At 33.8% G+C, this 15,814-nt stretch overlaps 2 protein-coding genes across 10 annotated transcripts in view; one reads left to right on the top strand and one right to left on the bottom strand.

Moving 5' to 3' along the window:
• LOC115875878 (uncharacterized protein CG43867) overlaps positions 1-15,814 on the bottom strand; it is a 517,198-nt gene that overhangs the window by 283,499 nt on the left and 217,885 nt on the right. The window lies entirely within an intron of this gene.
• On the top strand, positions 1,077-12,999 carry LOC115875885 (cathepsin B-like). Of its 3 annotated transcripts, none has more exons than XM_030891446.1 (4): positions 1,077-1,182; positions 6,383-6,724; positions 9,918-10,392; positions 12,751-12,999. In XM_030891446.1, exons 2-4 carry the CDS (start codon positions 6,389-6,391, stop codon positions 12,954-12,956), a joined length of 1,017 nt encoding a protein of 338 aa, XP_030747306.1. In that variant the 5' UTR covers positions 1,077-1,182; positions 6,383-6,388; the 3' UTR covers positions 12,957-12,999. The 3 variants fall into 3 exon arrangements, with proteins under 3 accessions (XP_030747306.1, XP_030747305.1, XP_030747307.1); XM_030891445.1 differs by lacking the exon at positions 1,077-1,182 and adding an exon at positions 3,083-3,106; XM_030891447.1 differs by lacking the exon at positions 1,077-1,182 and adding an exon at positions 4,719-4,869.

Genomic DNA, 15,814 nt, shown 5'->3' with positions numbered 1-15,814 from the left:
ACGACCGGTAAAATTAGCAAAAATATTACCTTTTCAACTTCGTTGATCGACCCTGGGTTGTTATACTACAATGTTACTTGAAAAAATACTACTACAGACAAAAAAAAGTATCATATCATCATAGTACTTCAGATATTGAAGTGCTTAGAAAATTTATAAGCAAATCGTAAATCCTGAAGCTTAAAATATATTTAAAATTTTTTAACGCATAATCATAATTGGGTTTTTTGTTATTATCACAAAAAATTCAAAACGAAAAACTCAAAATTGTGTTTTCATTATGTTGTGATTGCGTGAACTATAATATAAACTTCCAAGAAAAACGTTCATTATTGTCAGATTTATGTTAATCTCGACACAAAATGTCTGAATTAACAATATAAATCTCCCGACGAATAACGAAATATTTCCCTATTTCTTCTGTAATACATTATTACTTAGGGTCAAGTAGTGTAAAAATGACACATTTTTCAAGTTACAACCATGCTCCCATCCTATCAAGGACCTGCATAAGCTAGTGCAAGGCACAGGGATAGGAGAATGGGTGCAGATATAGAAGGGGGAACACAATAGGCCTCACAGGTCGCAGTGTTTCCGGCATAGGACGGCCCCTTGTTATGGAAAAAAAAAGTTACAACCATTTTTTCTGTTTTCTTAGTTACAACCATTTAAATACAAACATATTTCATTTGGTAAAAACTGTTGCAAAAGCAAGTCAGTATGCAAAAAACAGTGTCTCATATTTAGCCCATAAAAAAATCTAAAATGAGACATGCTAGTTTAAATATAAGTGTCACAAAATGCACTGAAATGAAAATGAGGCTAGAAAGATAGTTAACATGAAAAAGATTCATGTTCGTTCGAATGTGTCACGCCACCTCGTGCGGGTAACAATGACGCGAATGGCTACGAATACGTATGGTAGCATTTGCCAGATGTATTCTCGGCTTAATGTTCATGTCGGGCTATGCAACACATGGTATATAAATATCCGTATTTAAATAAACAAAATTATAAAATATAATTATTTTTTATCGTAGAGTCATACTTCAGATATATCTATAAGCCACTAAGTCAAGTATGATTTATCTAAAAGTCTTCAAAGGAGGACGGCTAGAAATGTATATAAACTGGATATAGAACAATTTTTGCTAATTGTGTCCGAGTTTATTATAATTGAAAGTAAGTAAAATTTACTTTTTATACATAATAATATTTAAAGAAAAACTCTTATTTATTGGCAATATTAGGAAATATTAACTGATCAAAATTAATTATTAAAAAGATTATTAAAGTGTGTATTTATAAAATAGTGATAAAAAAATAATTACAAAAATCGTGGGACGCTTTGCTGTATAGTATTATAGTAAATCACGTTTGACTTAAGTATATTCCATTGATGCGGGTGATGCGTCGTATCCTTTCAAATAATGTACCTAATAGTTAATACGTTTTTATTTAAAAAAGTCACTATGAGATCTCCTATAAGAAATTTAAATTCTCAGTAAATTTATTCAAATAACTTTGGTCGAGCTTTGTAGATAACGCTAAGACCTACGCTAAACGGTAAAAATAAAAATACCTCGACAGCGCGATGATGCGACTGTCCTCATTACATCTTGAACGCCGCCGAACGAGCCGAGGTCAGCAAACTTTCCGGCCGCGATTACGTCTCCCGTTCGCTGTTTTCGTCGGTCGGTCAATCAATGTCTATGGTGCAATCAGAAAAATTAAAAACTATTGAAGAAGGACCTCCAAAACATGTTTTGAATATTAATACTAAATTAAAATCTTGTATTCCTCATTTAAGTGAAAATGTTTATAAAAGTGAACACTGGTTATGTGGTTGTAAGTTATAAGACACTCAATAAACTTTTTTGTTGGCCTTGTCTACTATTTTCCAAGGAGAAAAATGTATGGAATACTACCGGCTACGATAATTTATGATGAACATTGAAAGATTATTACCAGAGAGTATGCGTTCTTATCCTTCATACTGTATAGTATTATTTTAAATCACGTGTTACCTACGTATATATAATATTTTATAAGAAAAATATATCGTTAATGATTATCTTGATAAGGATATTGGAATAAACTTATTAAATTGCTGTTGTCATCGGGTCTTGATAAGTCTATAGAGTTTCAGTTTAATCTGGCTTCATAGAGTGTTCGAATCGAAGAAGTTTTTACAATATCCCATTTTTAACATATATTGATGTTACAGATAAAGTTGCCCAACAAGTATACGCCTACTTAAGTTGGACGTTGTTGTTACTGACCGGACATTAACGTGAAAATCCAAACGATTCGGACAATACTGATAAGCTGTGGTTAAGCTTGTATTGGAGTTTAGCTTCATTCAGAACCTCGCATTTAGTGGAATAAATTAGTGGTTTCAATTACACTTTATACTTTTTAGTTTACGATCATTCACAATGTCTAAAAAACGCAATTAAAATTACCAGAATATCCTAGCAACACCTTGCATTAGTCAGTTGTATCCATAGAGAAAGCCTAATATTTAGCTTATAAAACATCTACTTTTAATTTCTAACCACAATTTCTCTTGACGGATGAAAATAAAAAGCCAACATAACATTTCTCCCAAATTTTGAAATATAATTAGTGGAAAAGTTAAAACTTTTTCCACTGATTGAGAATTCCTACCACTAATTTTAACGTTCTGAATGCTTACATTGAAATTAAAGTAACAAACTTCTACGCTAATTGAAACCACTAATTTATTCCACTAATTGTGAGGTTCTGAATGAAGCTTTAATATCTGTTTTAATGCTGGCTCTCCTGAAAAAGATTAAGTATAAAATAATCTGTCTGTTTATTTTGTACCTACCGGCTAGCATTTTAAACGTCTAGCTACCTCTTCTTGTAGTACCATCTTCTAATGAAGGTTGGCAACAATCGCGGCGAAACACTGTCTGTCCTGTGCAGCTCGAAACAGTTCGTGTGAGTTCAGTCCAGTCCAGTCTCGTAAGTTTTTCAACCAAGAGTGCTTGCGTCTCCCAAGTCCTCTTCTGCCTTCTACCTTTCCCTCCATAATCAACTTCAGAAGCTTTGCTCTGCTACTGCGCATGACATGGCCCAGGTATGCTGTCTTTCGTTTTTTATATTTGCAATTAATTCCCTGTCCCTGTTAAGCCTCCCAAAAACCTCTTCATTGCGTACATGATCTGTCCTGGGTATTTTCAAGAGTCTTCTGTAGATCCACATTTCAAAAGCTTCCAACCGTCTCATGGTGTTTGTTTTAATAGTCCAGATCTCACAGCCGTATAAGAGGATTGAGTATACATAACAATGGACAAAACGCAGACGTATGTTGATGTTGAGTGATCGGTTACATAATAGATTTCTCATTTTGTTAAACATTGACCTAGCTTGTTCTATACGCGATGTAACTTCTAAGTCGGGGTCAAGGTCTGATGTTAGCCAGGATCCCAGGTATTTGAACTTATTTACCGTGTCTACGCATTGTCCGTATACTCGTATGTTGGGTGGTGGAATATTTCTCCACTCTTCACTAACTACCATTATCTTGGTTTTTGCGGTGTTTATTTTAAGGCCCAATGGATCTCCCGCCCGAACTATGTTGTCTAGAAGTTCTTGAAGAGCCTCAGGGTTGTCAGCGATAATCGCGGTGTCGTCTGCATACCTAAGGTTGTTAATTGGGACGCCATTTATTTTTATGCCAATGCCTTTATCTTGTAGGGCCTTATTGAATATATATCCGGAGTATATATTAAACAAGAAGGGAGACAGTACACATCCCTGACGAACTCCACGTTGTACCGGTATTTCGACTGTTTCGTCTTGCCCTAACCTTATGTATGCTGTCTGATTCCAATATAGTGTTTTTAAGAATTGGATATCGTTCTTGTCTAGACCTTTTTCTTGCAAGATGTTAAACTGCACTGTGTGTTCTACTTTATCAAAGGCCTTTTCGTAGTCGATGAAACAAATGTATACGTCTTTTTGTTGGTCTCTACATTTCTGTAAGAGAACAGACAGGCCAAACATTGCTTCCCTGGTCCCCATTCCTTCTCGAAAGCCAAATTGACCGTCATCTAAATCAATTTCACATTTTTTGAATATTCTGTGTTGAATTATTTTAAGAAGTATTTTTAAAACATGGCTCATTAGGCTTATTAATCTGAAGTGTTCGCATCTTTTTGCGGTGTTATTTTTTGGGATAGGGACAAAAATTGACTTCAGCCAATCTTGTGGGATCTCACTGCTTTTGTAGATTTGGTTTAACAGTCTAGTTAGCATAGGGATGTTTTCTTCATTTATCAGTTTGAGCATTTCAACATGTACTTTATCCGGGCCGCAGGCTTTTCCTACTTTACTATTTCTTATAGCTCTCTCCACTTCTGAAGTTAAGATATCAGGTGCCTCTTCAAATTCATTTTTGATGTTGAAAACTCTAGGGATTTGCGGTGCGAACAGTTCTTCCACATATTGTTCCCAGTGCTTGCAAACTTGATTTATATAACCCCATACAATACTTGTACATTTTTAAGTGACACCGTGTATATTTGTTCAATGTTTTCTGTGTTTTCAAAAATCAATAAATGATTTAAAATTAAATGAAATAAAAATTAAGTAATCAGCAAGTTTTTAAGCACTCTTAAGATTTATCTAATACTTATATACTTCATCTTATTTCTTTATCTATCTATCTTCTTCATTCGTCTATATCATCTATCTTCTTTATTCGTCATTCAAAGGACATAATGTACTTCTTGAAAGTTAATTAGTTTTTTATTGGTTTACAAAGTTGAGTTAAGGGCCTCTCATAAACCGGTATCCGTGAGTTTTAAAACTCGTGGCTTTCCTTAGTTAAAAATACAGGTAATATCATTTTTAAAAGTTTGATTTGATGATGATACACTCATTATTTGCCTGTCTTCATATTCTATTAATCTAAATAAACATTAAAAGTATTAATTCAAAAATAATTAATAGAGTTATGGTTGGAACCTTTGGGTTTACAATAGCAAAATAAAACACTAATTTACCATAAAAAATACTGTTTACTTTTAAGGCTGACCTGTATTTCGACCATCACTATTATCGCTAAACATGTTAAAATCACCATCAGCACATGATTAAAACTGAAAACTGATTTTAATCATCCGCTAATTATGCTAACATGTTTAACGGCCATTGAATTGCGCATCTAGTGTCAAAATTAAAGTGTTTTGGTGTATTGTGGTAAAATAAAAATAAGTGAAATCAGTAAAATGTCTATTAAAATGAGAATAACTTAGATATGTATAAAAGCGTGTATACTGCGTATATCATATACAGGGTTAGTCTTAAATAAATGCAAATATTTTCAAGGCTGGTAGTCTCGATAAAAGAAACATATTTTCTCTTTACCGTTTTTCAAATAAATCCTATAACCGAGTTATTTTACTTCGAAAATTTCCAAAAAAAGTTGATGTTGCCATATTATCCACAAATTATGTTCTTTAACTAAAAACTAAAAAATTTTTCAAAAAATTCAGAATTTTCATTTTTTTTCAAGAAAAAAACTCATAATCGTGTTTCTGAGGCCAAAATATACTACCCATAAAAATATTTGCACATATTTAAGACTCACTCTGTATATAAACCAGTATATCTTTATATAATATATTGATTTGTTTTAAATTAACATATACAAACAAATGCAAACAAACCCTTTGTGTATTTACAGTATGTTTTGACTACAGACTATACAAAGTGAATAAAGTTCTTATTTCAAGATTTGTCGTTGTCATTGGCGCAGTTTCAGGATTTTTATACAAACAAATGCATAGTGTTAAATAAATAAATATATCTACTAACACCAAAAGCGTTTAACAAGTACCTGCATAAATAGTACTTAAATGGCATGATGTAAATGTTTTATGACAAATAATTTGTATCTTATTTTGTCTTACTTGAGTAAATTTTTATCAAAGTCTCCTCTTCTTTTATCAAAATATTTTTTTATTTGCAAACAACATATAAGATTATAAATTAAAACAACCAAAAGAAAAACTCAAAGTTCTTAATTATTGAGAACAATAGTAAATGGCTTTTCAATTCAGGGTTATTATGTGTTATAGAGACAAAAAGCAAATAAATATTATAGATCAATACATATCTATAATTTTTTTAATAAATATTGTATATTATTATTATAGTATTTCAATAAAATTGAAATACTATAAGCGAAAACCAAGCATTTTTCTGTTTGAATATTTTGGGTACATTCCTTCTGTAAAGTAAGTTTTGTCTATAAATATTATCTGTCTGAAGGGTCTATCTCTGATAATAAAAATTATTCTGTACAAATAAATGAACAGTGAACACTTCTTTCTTACTGTTCTTCTAGAGAACCATGAAGTGTTTGGGAATTTGCATCACCTTGAGCGTCATAGCCCTATCCACAGCAACCATCTTGGATTACCATCCACTCTCTGAAGAGAGAATCGCCCAAATCAACGAAAAAGCAAAGACATGGAAGGCTGGCAAGAACTTCGAAATTGAAGACTGGGAAACCGTCAAGAGGATGGCCAATGGTGTCCGCCCCGATGCACTGCTCAGGAGGAGGCATTATTCAGCTCCCCATGACATCAGTGAGGAGATTCCTGACACTTTCGATGCCCGTGAGCAATGGCCTAACTGTATTTCAATTCCAACTGTTTGGGATCAGTCCGACTGTGGATCTTGTTGGGTATGTATTAGCGTTTAGACTTGTTTGAAGGCGGTAGATAATTTTCAAGTATTAGTTTTAATCAACGACTAAAGAATACAAGGACATGTAACGCCGATATACGGGCTGCGGCACAATTTGTGACCTTAGACGCTATTTCTTTGGAAGTAACGAATGAGTCATCAGCGACAATTTTAGCGATTTTTAATACTTGGTTGTGTGTAGTGAACTTTGTATAAACTTTATTACAATGGTAATTTGTTCAGCTTTCAAGTGCAAAAGGCGCAATAATAAGAAAGAGCCAGGAGTTATGTTTTATGGGGAAATAAACAGACCACTCCACCTTTTTAGCGTTTTTTTTATTGAATTCGATAATTATTTTTCTGATATTATATGTACTTGATATGTGCTATACGTCGATACTAGTTTTATACCTTCTGTTAACATTTTAATACGATTTTCTTTCGTAATTAATTAGTATGATACCACGGGATACACCATAGGCACAGTAAAAACATTTATCAAAAATATAAATATCGCTTCAAGCGACTATGTTAAGAATAATAAGGGCCACAGCACTGTTTGGAAGAATTTCCACAGTTTGGTCTCATGTGTTATTTGTCCTTGTATTCTTTAGTCACTGGTTTTAATTTTTCAAAATTCTGTTCATACAGATCGGGTCAGTCTAAAAGCGTGAACTAGATTTTAACGCGTGAGGCAGTGATGTAGACAGCATAATAAAATATCAAATGCATTAAAAATGGAAAAATTGGGTTGATACACTTTTTCTATGCATTGCCGAATTTTGCATCAAAATTTCAAACCGCTCAAATAGGCGTTTACGAAAAATGTTGCATCTAGGGTTGGATCTTTATTTTCCACAATTAGTTACTCATTTTACTGCAACTGTAATAGATTATATTTAGTTTATTATCGTTATTTCAGTAGTATACATGAAAGTTTTTAAAATAATTTATTTTATTCTAATTTCTTTAAGACTAAGATAATTTACTTATACCAGGTCTACATGTCTAGAAGTGAATCGCTATGGCGATCTTGTAAGTCAGAAAGAGAAAAATGCGAAGTTTATTACCTATCCATTAATCGGGCGGGTTACTTCATGCGCTTGGGAAAATTCTTGCTCTTCTCTCTTTGTTAAACTAATCAAAAATATGCTCTATTACTTAGTCACGTACATTCCTCAGTTACATATTAAGGCAGATAATGAATTAATTACATAATGTAGTAAATAGCGCAAATTTTATTGCGGACCATTGTAACCATTGTAAGTATAAGATTATGTATGTAAATATTCCACATACATTGCCAATTATCAAACTGATATTCTATAAAATGCCTAGACATTATGTTATCCTTATTTTTATTTTATCTTCTTTATCGCACAATATTCGTCTATTATTATATATCTTCTTAATCAATATCTACAACTCACGGTTAAAAAATTGATTGTAAACTTATCTCTGAAGTAGGCATACCCGTACTAAAACATTGAAAATTTATCTTTGAAGTATATAGGTAAATTACTATTTTTGATTATGAGAATCTCCAAGGAAAGATATCTCAAAATTTGGAATTTCCAAAACGCAATTATCAAATACGTAGAAAATACTGCGCTTCATCGAAGAGGTCACAAAAACTAATGATCCAATTACCTAATTTTAAGATAATTAAATGAGATTTGAGATTATATATTATACAGGGCGTGTTAAAAAGTCTGCAGCAAAAAATTATTTCTTTTGAAAAACGGTAAAGAGAAAACATGTTTTTTTTTCGAGAGCTACCGGCCCTGAAAATATTTGCAATTATTTAAAATTCATCCTGTATAAATTAGAAACCTACAATTTTGATGAAACTAAATTTGTAGTCTTATGTACCAAACGATCGAAAAAAACGGCGTCAGCGATGGCTATGAAAAGAAGATCGCTATTTTATATGGAAAATTATATGGGGAATGTTATCGATCGTCATTTCGAAGCTAACTGGATACCGTCTTTTTTTTCTCGATCATATGGTATAAAGATACTACTGAGTGTGCAGGGCGCGAATTCTGCGATATGCAATTTGAAAACGGCTACCTTAAAAGATCGTTTTGCTTGTCGAACGTTGCGTTGTGATTATGACGATGATTAAGACTGTGATTATGATTACGACTTATGCAAATGTTGTATAAAACCGGCATTAATATTGATCAGTGTTCGTTTTTTTTTCTATCAAAGCCAGTGTTTTAGAGTTGAGAATGAAATAAAGTCGAGGCAACAAACCGTATATTGGTAAAAAAAACTAACGGTAGTTGAAACTAATGGTGGCTTCGTGGAGCACGCTATTTGCGCTATTTGGTACTACTTTTCATGCACGAAATTGCCCCGCGAACATAAAGTAGTATCAAATAGAGCAAATAGTAAACTCTAGCATGATCTTTTCGTACACCATGTGTCCAAACTTTTCCAACCAATCTTCCATAATAAAAAAATAAAATAAATACCATAAAAAATAAAAGTAACAAACGGGTAACCAAAGTAGAACATAATAAACCAACAAGAATTAACAGCTTTTAGAGTACGTCTGTCCGTTCTGTGGATACGGGGTATCCGTGAGAGGGAAAACGATATTCTCTCGATGTCTTTCGTAAAAAAATAGACGATGCGTCCCATCAATAAAAATTCGACAAATTTGCAAGTAGCCAATAAAATGAGTGGGCGGAGCGATTTGCGGTGACGTACTCGTCAAGTCGACGTATAAAATATATTGCTGTTTATTTAAATGTTTTTTGTCCGCATTCCTTTCATAGACACAGATCCAGCAGACGCACTTTATTTGGTAATGGCTCCTGTTTCGTCAAACGGGCGAGTTGACGTAGTTCGTTTGCGGTCCGTTAAGATTTTTTTGCTAAAATTAGCATCGTTGTTGCTCATTTTTCCGTATTACATTTTGTATACGACGCTTTCTATGAAATAAAATATAGAAATATTATTACCTTTTTATTAGAATGTAAAATTTTTCAAGACAAGAAATTTCAAGAGTCTTGCAAAACAAGACAAGACTTTGCCATTCAAGAAATCTGCAAGACAAGACTGAAAATTTCTTGTCTTGAATTTCAAGACAAGACAAGAAATTGATTTTCAAGACAAGAATTCTTGTCTTGTGCAACACTACCCAGGACCTGATCTTATTTTACTTTTCCTATTTTCGCCAGGCAATCGCAACCGCAGCGGCTATGTCCGACCGGGTCTGCATCCAATCCAACCAAACCAAACAAACTTTCGTCTCTGCCGAAGATCTCAACAGTTGCTGCGTCGTATGCAGCGACGGTGGCGACGGCTGTGGAGGCGGCTATCCCGAGGAAGCTTGGGCCTACTGGCAAACACACGGTATCGTAACCGGAGGGCTATACCAAGGCAACCAAGGTTGCAAAGACTACACCCTGGCACCCTGCGAGCACCACGTCAACTACACCACCAGACCCCAATGCGCCGATCTTAACTACGTCACGCCGAACTGCTCGAGAACTTGCTCGGAGGAGAGCGGCTTGAACTACACCGAATCGAAGACTTATGGTCAAACGCCTATTTTCTTGGCAGAGGAATTGCAGATTCAATTGGAAATTTTAAAAAATGGACCTGTCCAAACTAGTTTCTTTGTTATGGATGATTTTCCCAACTACCAGTCTGGTAAGTCAATAGCAATTGACACGAAAAACGAACACCGTAAAATTTTGACGTATTTTAAGTATAAAATATTTCCTAGTAAGTCTAGTGGACCGATTTAGATTATTTTTTTAACCAATTTGTAGCTAAATTGTTTGACTTTTTAGTATCTCTTTCTAAATTAAAAATGAAAGTTTTCATCTGCCAATTATACGAGGGAAAAAAATGTTGATATTTTGGTGAAAGTTTGAAACACCCTGTGGAACATGTTAACAAAGCAAGGAATTTAAAAATTACTTTATCACGTAGGTACGTCCTTTCTCGATAATTTGTTTTCTGATTTATCTCAATAGCTTTATTTTTATTGGAAATATTCGCTTTGGAATAAGACAGTAACGATTTACAGCAATTTTAGCAATGATTTTGGGTCCGTACCAACACACTGCAACACACATTTATTTTGCAGTAAATACCTACTAAATACCTATAAACTGTACTATTGATAATAATTATAAAAACATGAAAACTTTTATTATAAATGTTAATGATACAGTTTGAACAATCTTTCAAGTAAATGCCTGATGAAGGCATGATAATATATGCCTAATTCTGATTAGGCACTTTCTAGAATGCCTAATCAGAATTAAGCATATTAAACTATGATGAAATTTTCTGTGCACTTCTTAAAAATGACATTCAGTCATTTTATAAAATGCCAAAGCGAGGCCAGGCAGATAGAAAATGATCAAAATTTAATTAAGATTAATTCACGAGCGATGAAATCGCGAGTGAATTAATTTCGGGAGACGATAATGCAATTTTATCGACGTGTATAAAACAATATTTTTTTTCCATAGCGAGTTACGTTTTAAAAAATATTCAGAAATTATTATTTCAAGGAATTTATTAAAGTAGAAAAAATATTGTGCTGGTTTGGCGTTGGTTTCTATGTAATTTGACAAATAAATAAAGCTGTCTCTTTAGTTGTCAGTTTTGAGTCAATATTGTCTAATTCTCTTTCGTGTCGATTGCTGATGGAACTGGAGCCAGAAATGGCTCAAAACGAAATAAATAAATTACCAACAGATATTCAGGCTGAGGCGACAAACGCCATATCCAAACTACATCCATTTAAATCCCGAATAACTTATGAAAAGGAATTAGAATTTAGAATAAGTGGGAGGGGGGTTAATCTCTGCGACCTTAGAGATCTATTGTGTCCCCCTTTCTTGAGTTATAACTCATCATACAGTCCCAGGACTTCCTACGGAGACCCGTATCCCTCACAGTCGAGGAGCTACGATCCAGGCCGGGTAGACGAAACGGTAGCTTGTGTCGCCTGTTGGGTTTAGAGGTAGGAGGTAGGCTCCCGACCCTTGGAGGAGGTGGTAGCTTGTATGCCACTTGCGGAGGATGGTCTCACGCAAGTGTCAGCCACCTCTCCTGTAGTTCTCTTTGAGTTTGGCCCCTTGGAACTTTCATTGTTACTGTTCCCAGTGTCGGTAGGGGGTTTCCCCACAGCTTCACCGGTGATGTTTTTATTACTATTATTACCAGATCTCATAGTGTTCCTATGAGTCGCTAGGGACAGTCGGTCCACTTCTACAGAGCCCCGCATGTAGAAGTAAGGGGTAAAATACAATGGGGTGCCCCCCGGTGCCCCAAGGTTGAGGCTGTCCTTAACCCCGCCCGGTATCGTTATATGTCTTAGTGCAATTCCCTGGCCACGACACTACAGTCAGGGACAAGACGATGAGTGAGACGCTTCTTAAACCAAGCCAAGTGCTAGGGGGGATTCCCTCCAGCACCTGACCAGGAGCTTCCCCACCAACGACAAGGTCTTGCATCTCCTAGGGGAAGTATGAAAAGGAATACAAACATTTTCAAAAATGGAAGCAATTAAAAAACGTGCGAGAAGAAATAAAGTTTCTAATCTATCCTCGCTGTTAAAGTATCATTTTAATCTATCCTTGCGGTTAAAGTACTATTTTATCTAGGTACTATTTTTGATAGATATAAGGCAATTTTAATATTTGCTATGGAAAAAATCATGCTACGCACTCATTGTGCAACTTTCACTCGCGTATCTTAATGATGCTGTTAACTCACTTGTATCGTAAATATCTATTATATGTCTGTTGACTCGAACTTAGAGTAAAGGCGTGGTTTTAATGTAAAAAATACGAAAAAATGTGTGTGTGTCTAAAAAAGTGTCTTTTTAAAAAACGAATATCTCCAAAAAATAAAGCTATTGAGATGAATCAAAAAACAAACTATCGCGAAAAGATACATCTAGATGATAAAATTATTTTTATATTCCTTGCTTTGTTAACGTACTGTCTTAAAATCTATAACTTAATGTATATTTTTATTCAATTTCAGGTGTTTATGAAGCTACTAGCATTAACTGGATTGGAAACCACGCGATGAAGATCTTAGGTTGGGGTGTGGAAAATGGTACCAAGTACTGGTTGATCGCCAACACCTGGAACACCGATTGGGGTCTAGACGGTTACATCAAATACATCCGTGGAACCGACCATTTGTATATTGAAAGTAGTGTAGTTGCTGCCTTACCCAAAGCGTAGATTTATATGTAAATAACTAATAAATTATTATGAATAAGCAAAACCATTAAGTTACTTAATTTTATATGTAGATATAAGCAAGTAAGAACAGCATATCCTATTTTCAGTCGGATAATATATGCCTAATTCTGATTAGGCACTTTCTAGAATGCCTAATCAGAATTAAGCATATTAAACTATGATGAAATTTTCTGTGCACTTCTTAAAAAAGACATGTATTCAGTCATTTTATAAAATGCCAAAGAGAGGCCAGGCAGATAGAAAATGATCAAAATTTAATTAAGATTATTCACGAGCGAGGAAATCGCGAGTGAATTAATTTCGGGAGACGATAATGCAATTTTATCGACGTGTATAAAACAATTTTTTTTCCATACCGAGTTACGTTTTAAAAAATATTCAGAAATTATTATTTCAAGGAATTTATTAAAGTAGAAAAAATATTTTGCTGGTTTGGCGTTGGTTTCTATGTAATTTGACAAATAAATAAAGCTGTCTCTTTAGTTGTCAGTTTTGAGTCAATATTGTCTAATTCTCTTTCGTGTCAATTGCTGATGGAACTGGAGCCAGAAATAGCTCAAAACGAAATAAAAAAATTACCAACAGATATTCAGGCTGAGGCGACAAACGCCATATCCAAACTACTTCCATTTAAATCCCGAATAACTTATGAAAAGGAATACAAAAATTTTCAAAAATGGAAACAATTAAAAAACGTGCGAGAAGAAATAAAGTTTTTAACCTATCCTTGCTGTTAAAGTATCATTTTAATCTACCCTTGCGGTTAAAGTACTATTTTATCTAGGTACTATTTTTGATAGATATACGGCAATTTTAACACATGGAAAAAATTAAACTATAGAAGACAGTACAACTTTAACGCCTCTTCAAAAAAGTCAAAATTCAACTTAATCATAAAATCATCTAGGAAGATAATATTTTACATTTTCAAAATTTACAAGGGATGTATCGTGTTCCGATGCACCAAAAGGTATAGTTGTTCAACTGTGATGTATGTTATTATGAATTCAGAAATGAATACAGTAAACAAAACATAAAACAGAAACAAATAGACTTTATACATCAACCATATAATAATCTTTAAATAAAGAAGTCTGATGAAAAATTAGTTAATTGTTTAAACTAAAAAATCAAAACAAATGTTATGATTAACAAATTAAGGTTTATGTAGATGTTGATATTTTTCCAAATGATATTTAGATAATAGCCAGTTTCCAAGTGTTCCTGTAGGTACTATTATCCTTTTTATTCACTAACACTGCGGGACTTGTTGCTTTATGGCTTTATGTCCTTTTCCAGCAACTTAACTTATTTTTATTATGGATTCACACACAACAGGACATATTGGCACTTTTTAAACTGTTGTGGTACTTCTAGTAGGTCTATCCCACTTCTGATATGTAACAGTACAACTTGTATTTTCAAATAAAACACTGAGTTTCCCTCATAACTCCTTTATTACATCGTAGTACTCAGGATTACAATACACAATACACTATATAAACAATACAAAATAATTATTACTAAATAATATCAACATCTACATAAACCTTAATTTGTTAATTAACACAAAGGAAATTCGACACAACATTTTTAATCCAAATACAACATCCTCTAGCGCCTAACATAGCTATTTCGGTACAACCATCGATCTATTATCTAAATCAGACATAACAATAATATCAGAAGATAATTTTAACTAAACGAACACAATGGAATACAATGCCATAGTTGAGAAGAGGGGGGCTTCGAGCTGACCTTTTCGGTCAACCGCATTGTTAGGGCATTAGAACTAATGAATATAAATGTCGGTGGGCATAACAACAAGGGCAACAGCCCTAAGACACACAGCCCGACCCTTCTATTCAGAACTCCGATAAATCTTAAATAAGCAGATGTATAACCTATGGCTATAGAATTGATTTATACGTCTTCGTTTTGCTATTCTATCTGACTTAGCATAATATTTATAAGAAGATTGTTGAAATAATACTCTCGAACATCTATCAATATTTTTCTAAGTTATAAAACTACAACGTATAATACTAAACATCCTCATTTGACCATAAAAAAATCTCGAAAAAAATACTCATCCATGAAATTGTGCTACTAGGACTTCTGCAGTGACATTCCTTAATAAAAATCACAAAGCACGAAGAAAGCCATATTTAAAATATTTAAATACCACTACTTAAAAACACTTTTTAATAGATACGTTTACTATGATTTAATGAATTATATCTCTGACTTTTGAAGTGAAACTTCAAAACTAACAATTACTACCTGATAATAATTACTTCCATAAGTATTCCATGCTAACTTTACCGAGAAGTGTATTTGTGTTTAAAAGATCCCGAAATGTGTATTCCTAAATATATATATAGTAAACGCCACGAATGTTTGAGAGTGATTCATCGCTTGATGAAGTTAGAATCGACACGCGCGCTATCATTTTTACATTAAAAACGTAAATTTTTACCGCAGACGTAGGTTTTTAAAGGCCCGGTCTAATCATCTGCCTGCGCTCCTCCTACTTATTCTAAAATGTTAGCGTGATTGACAAAGACGATACTATATCGCGTTTCCTTGATTGATTCGTTTTTGTGCGTCAGTCCATTGGTGTGCTTGCAGTGCGACCAATGGGGCATCCCATTTTATATTTATAACCAAATATATGTTTTGACAAGACTTTGACAGTTAATACAACAAATTACAACAGATTATATATTGATTATTATATGACTTGAAACACCACGGCACTGGAATTAAGTGTATGTGACCTTGAACAGATTAGTTCACATGGTAGCGACCGATGAATCACTCCCAAACATTCGTGG

The sequence above is a fragment of the Sitophilus oryzae genome, unplaced genomic scaffold (assembly GCF_002938485.1).
Source record: "Sitophilus oryzae breed Bouriz unplaced genomic scaffold, Soryzae_2.0 scaffold_1396_pilon_pilon, whole genome shotgun sequence".
NCBI classification, from domain to species: Eukaryota; Metazoa; Arthropoda; class Insecta; order Coleoptera; family Curculionidae; genus Sitophilus; species Sitophilus oryzae.
This window is presented reverse-complemented; position numbering and strand designations above follow the sequence as displayed.

What these genes read in the sequence shown, in the direction of transcription:
- LOC115875885 (XM_030891445.1), top strand. An exon ending in CCGACTGTGGATCTTGTTGG is followed by an intron (nt 6,725 to 9,917) that starts GTATGTATTAGC and finishes TATTTTCGCCAG; the next exon opens with GCAATCGCAACCGCAGCGGC. An exon ending in TTTTCCCAACTACCAGTCTG is followed by an intron (nt 10,393 to 12,750) that starts GTAAGTCAATAG and finishes ATTCAATTTCAG; the next exon opens with GTGTTTATGAAGCTACTAGC.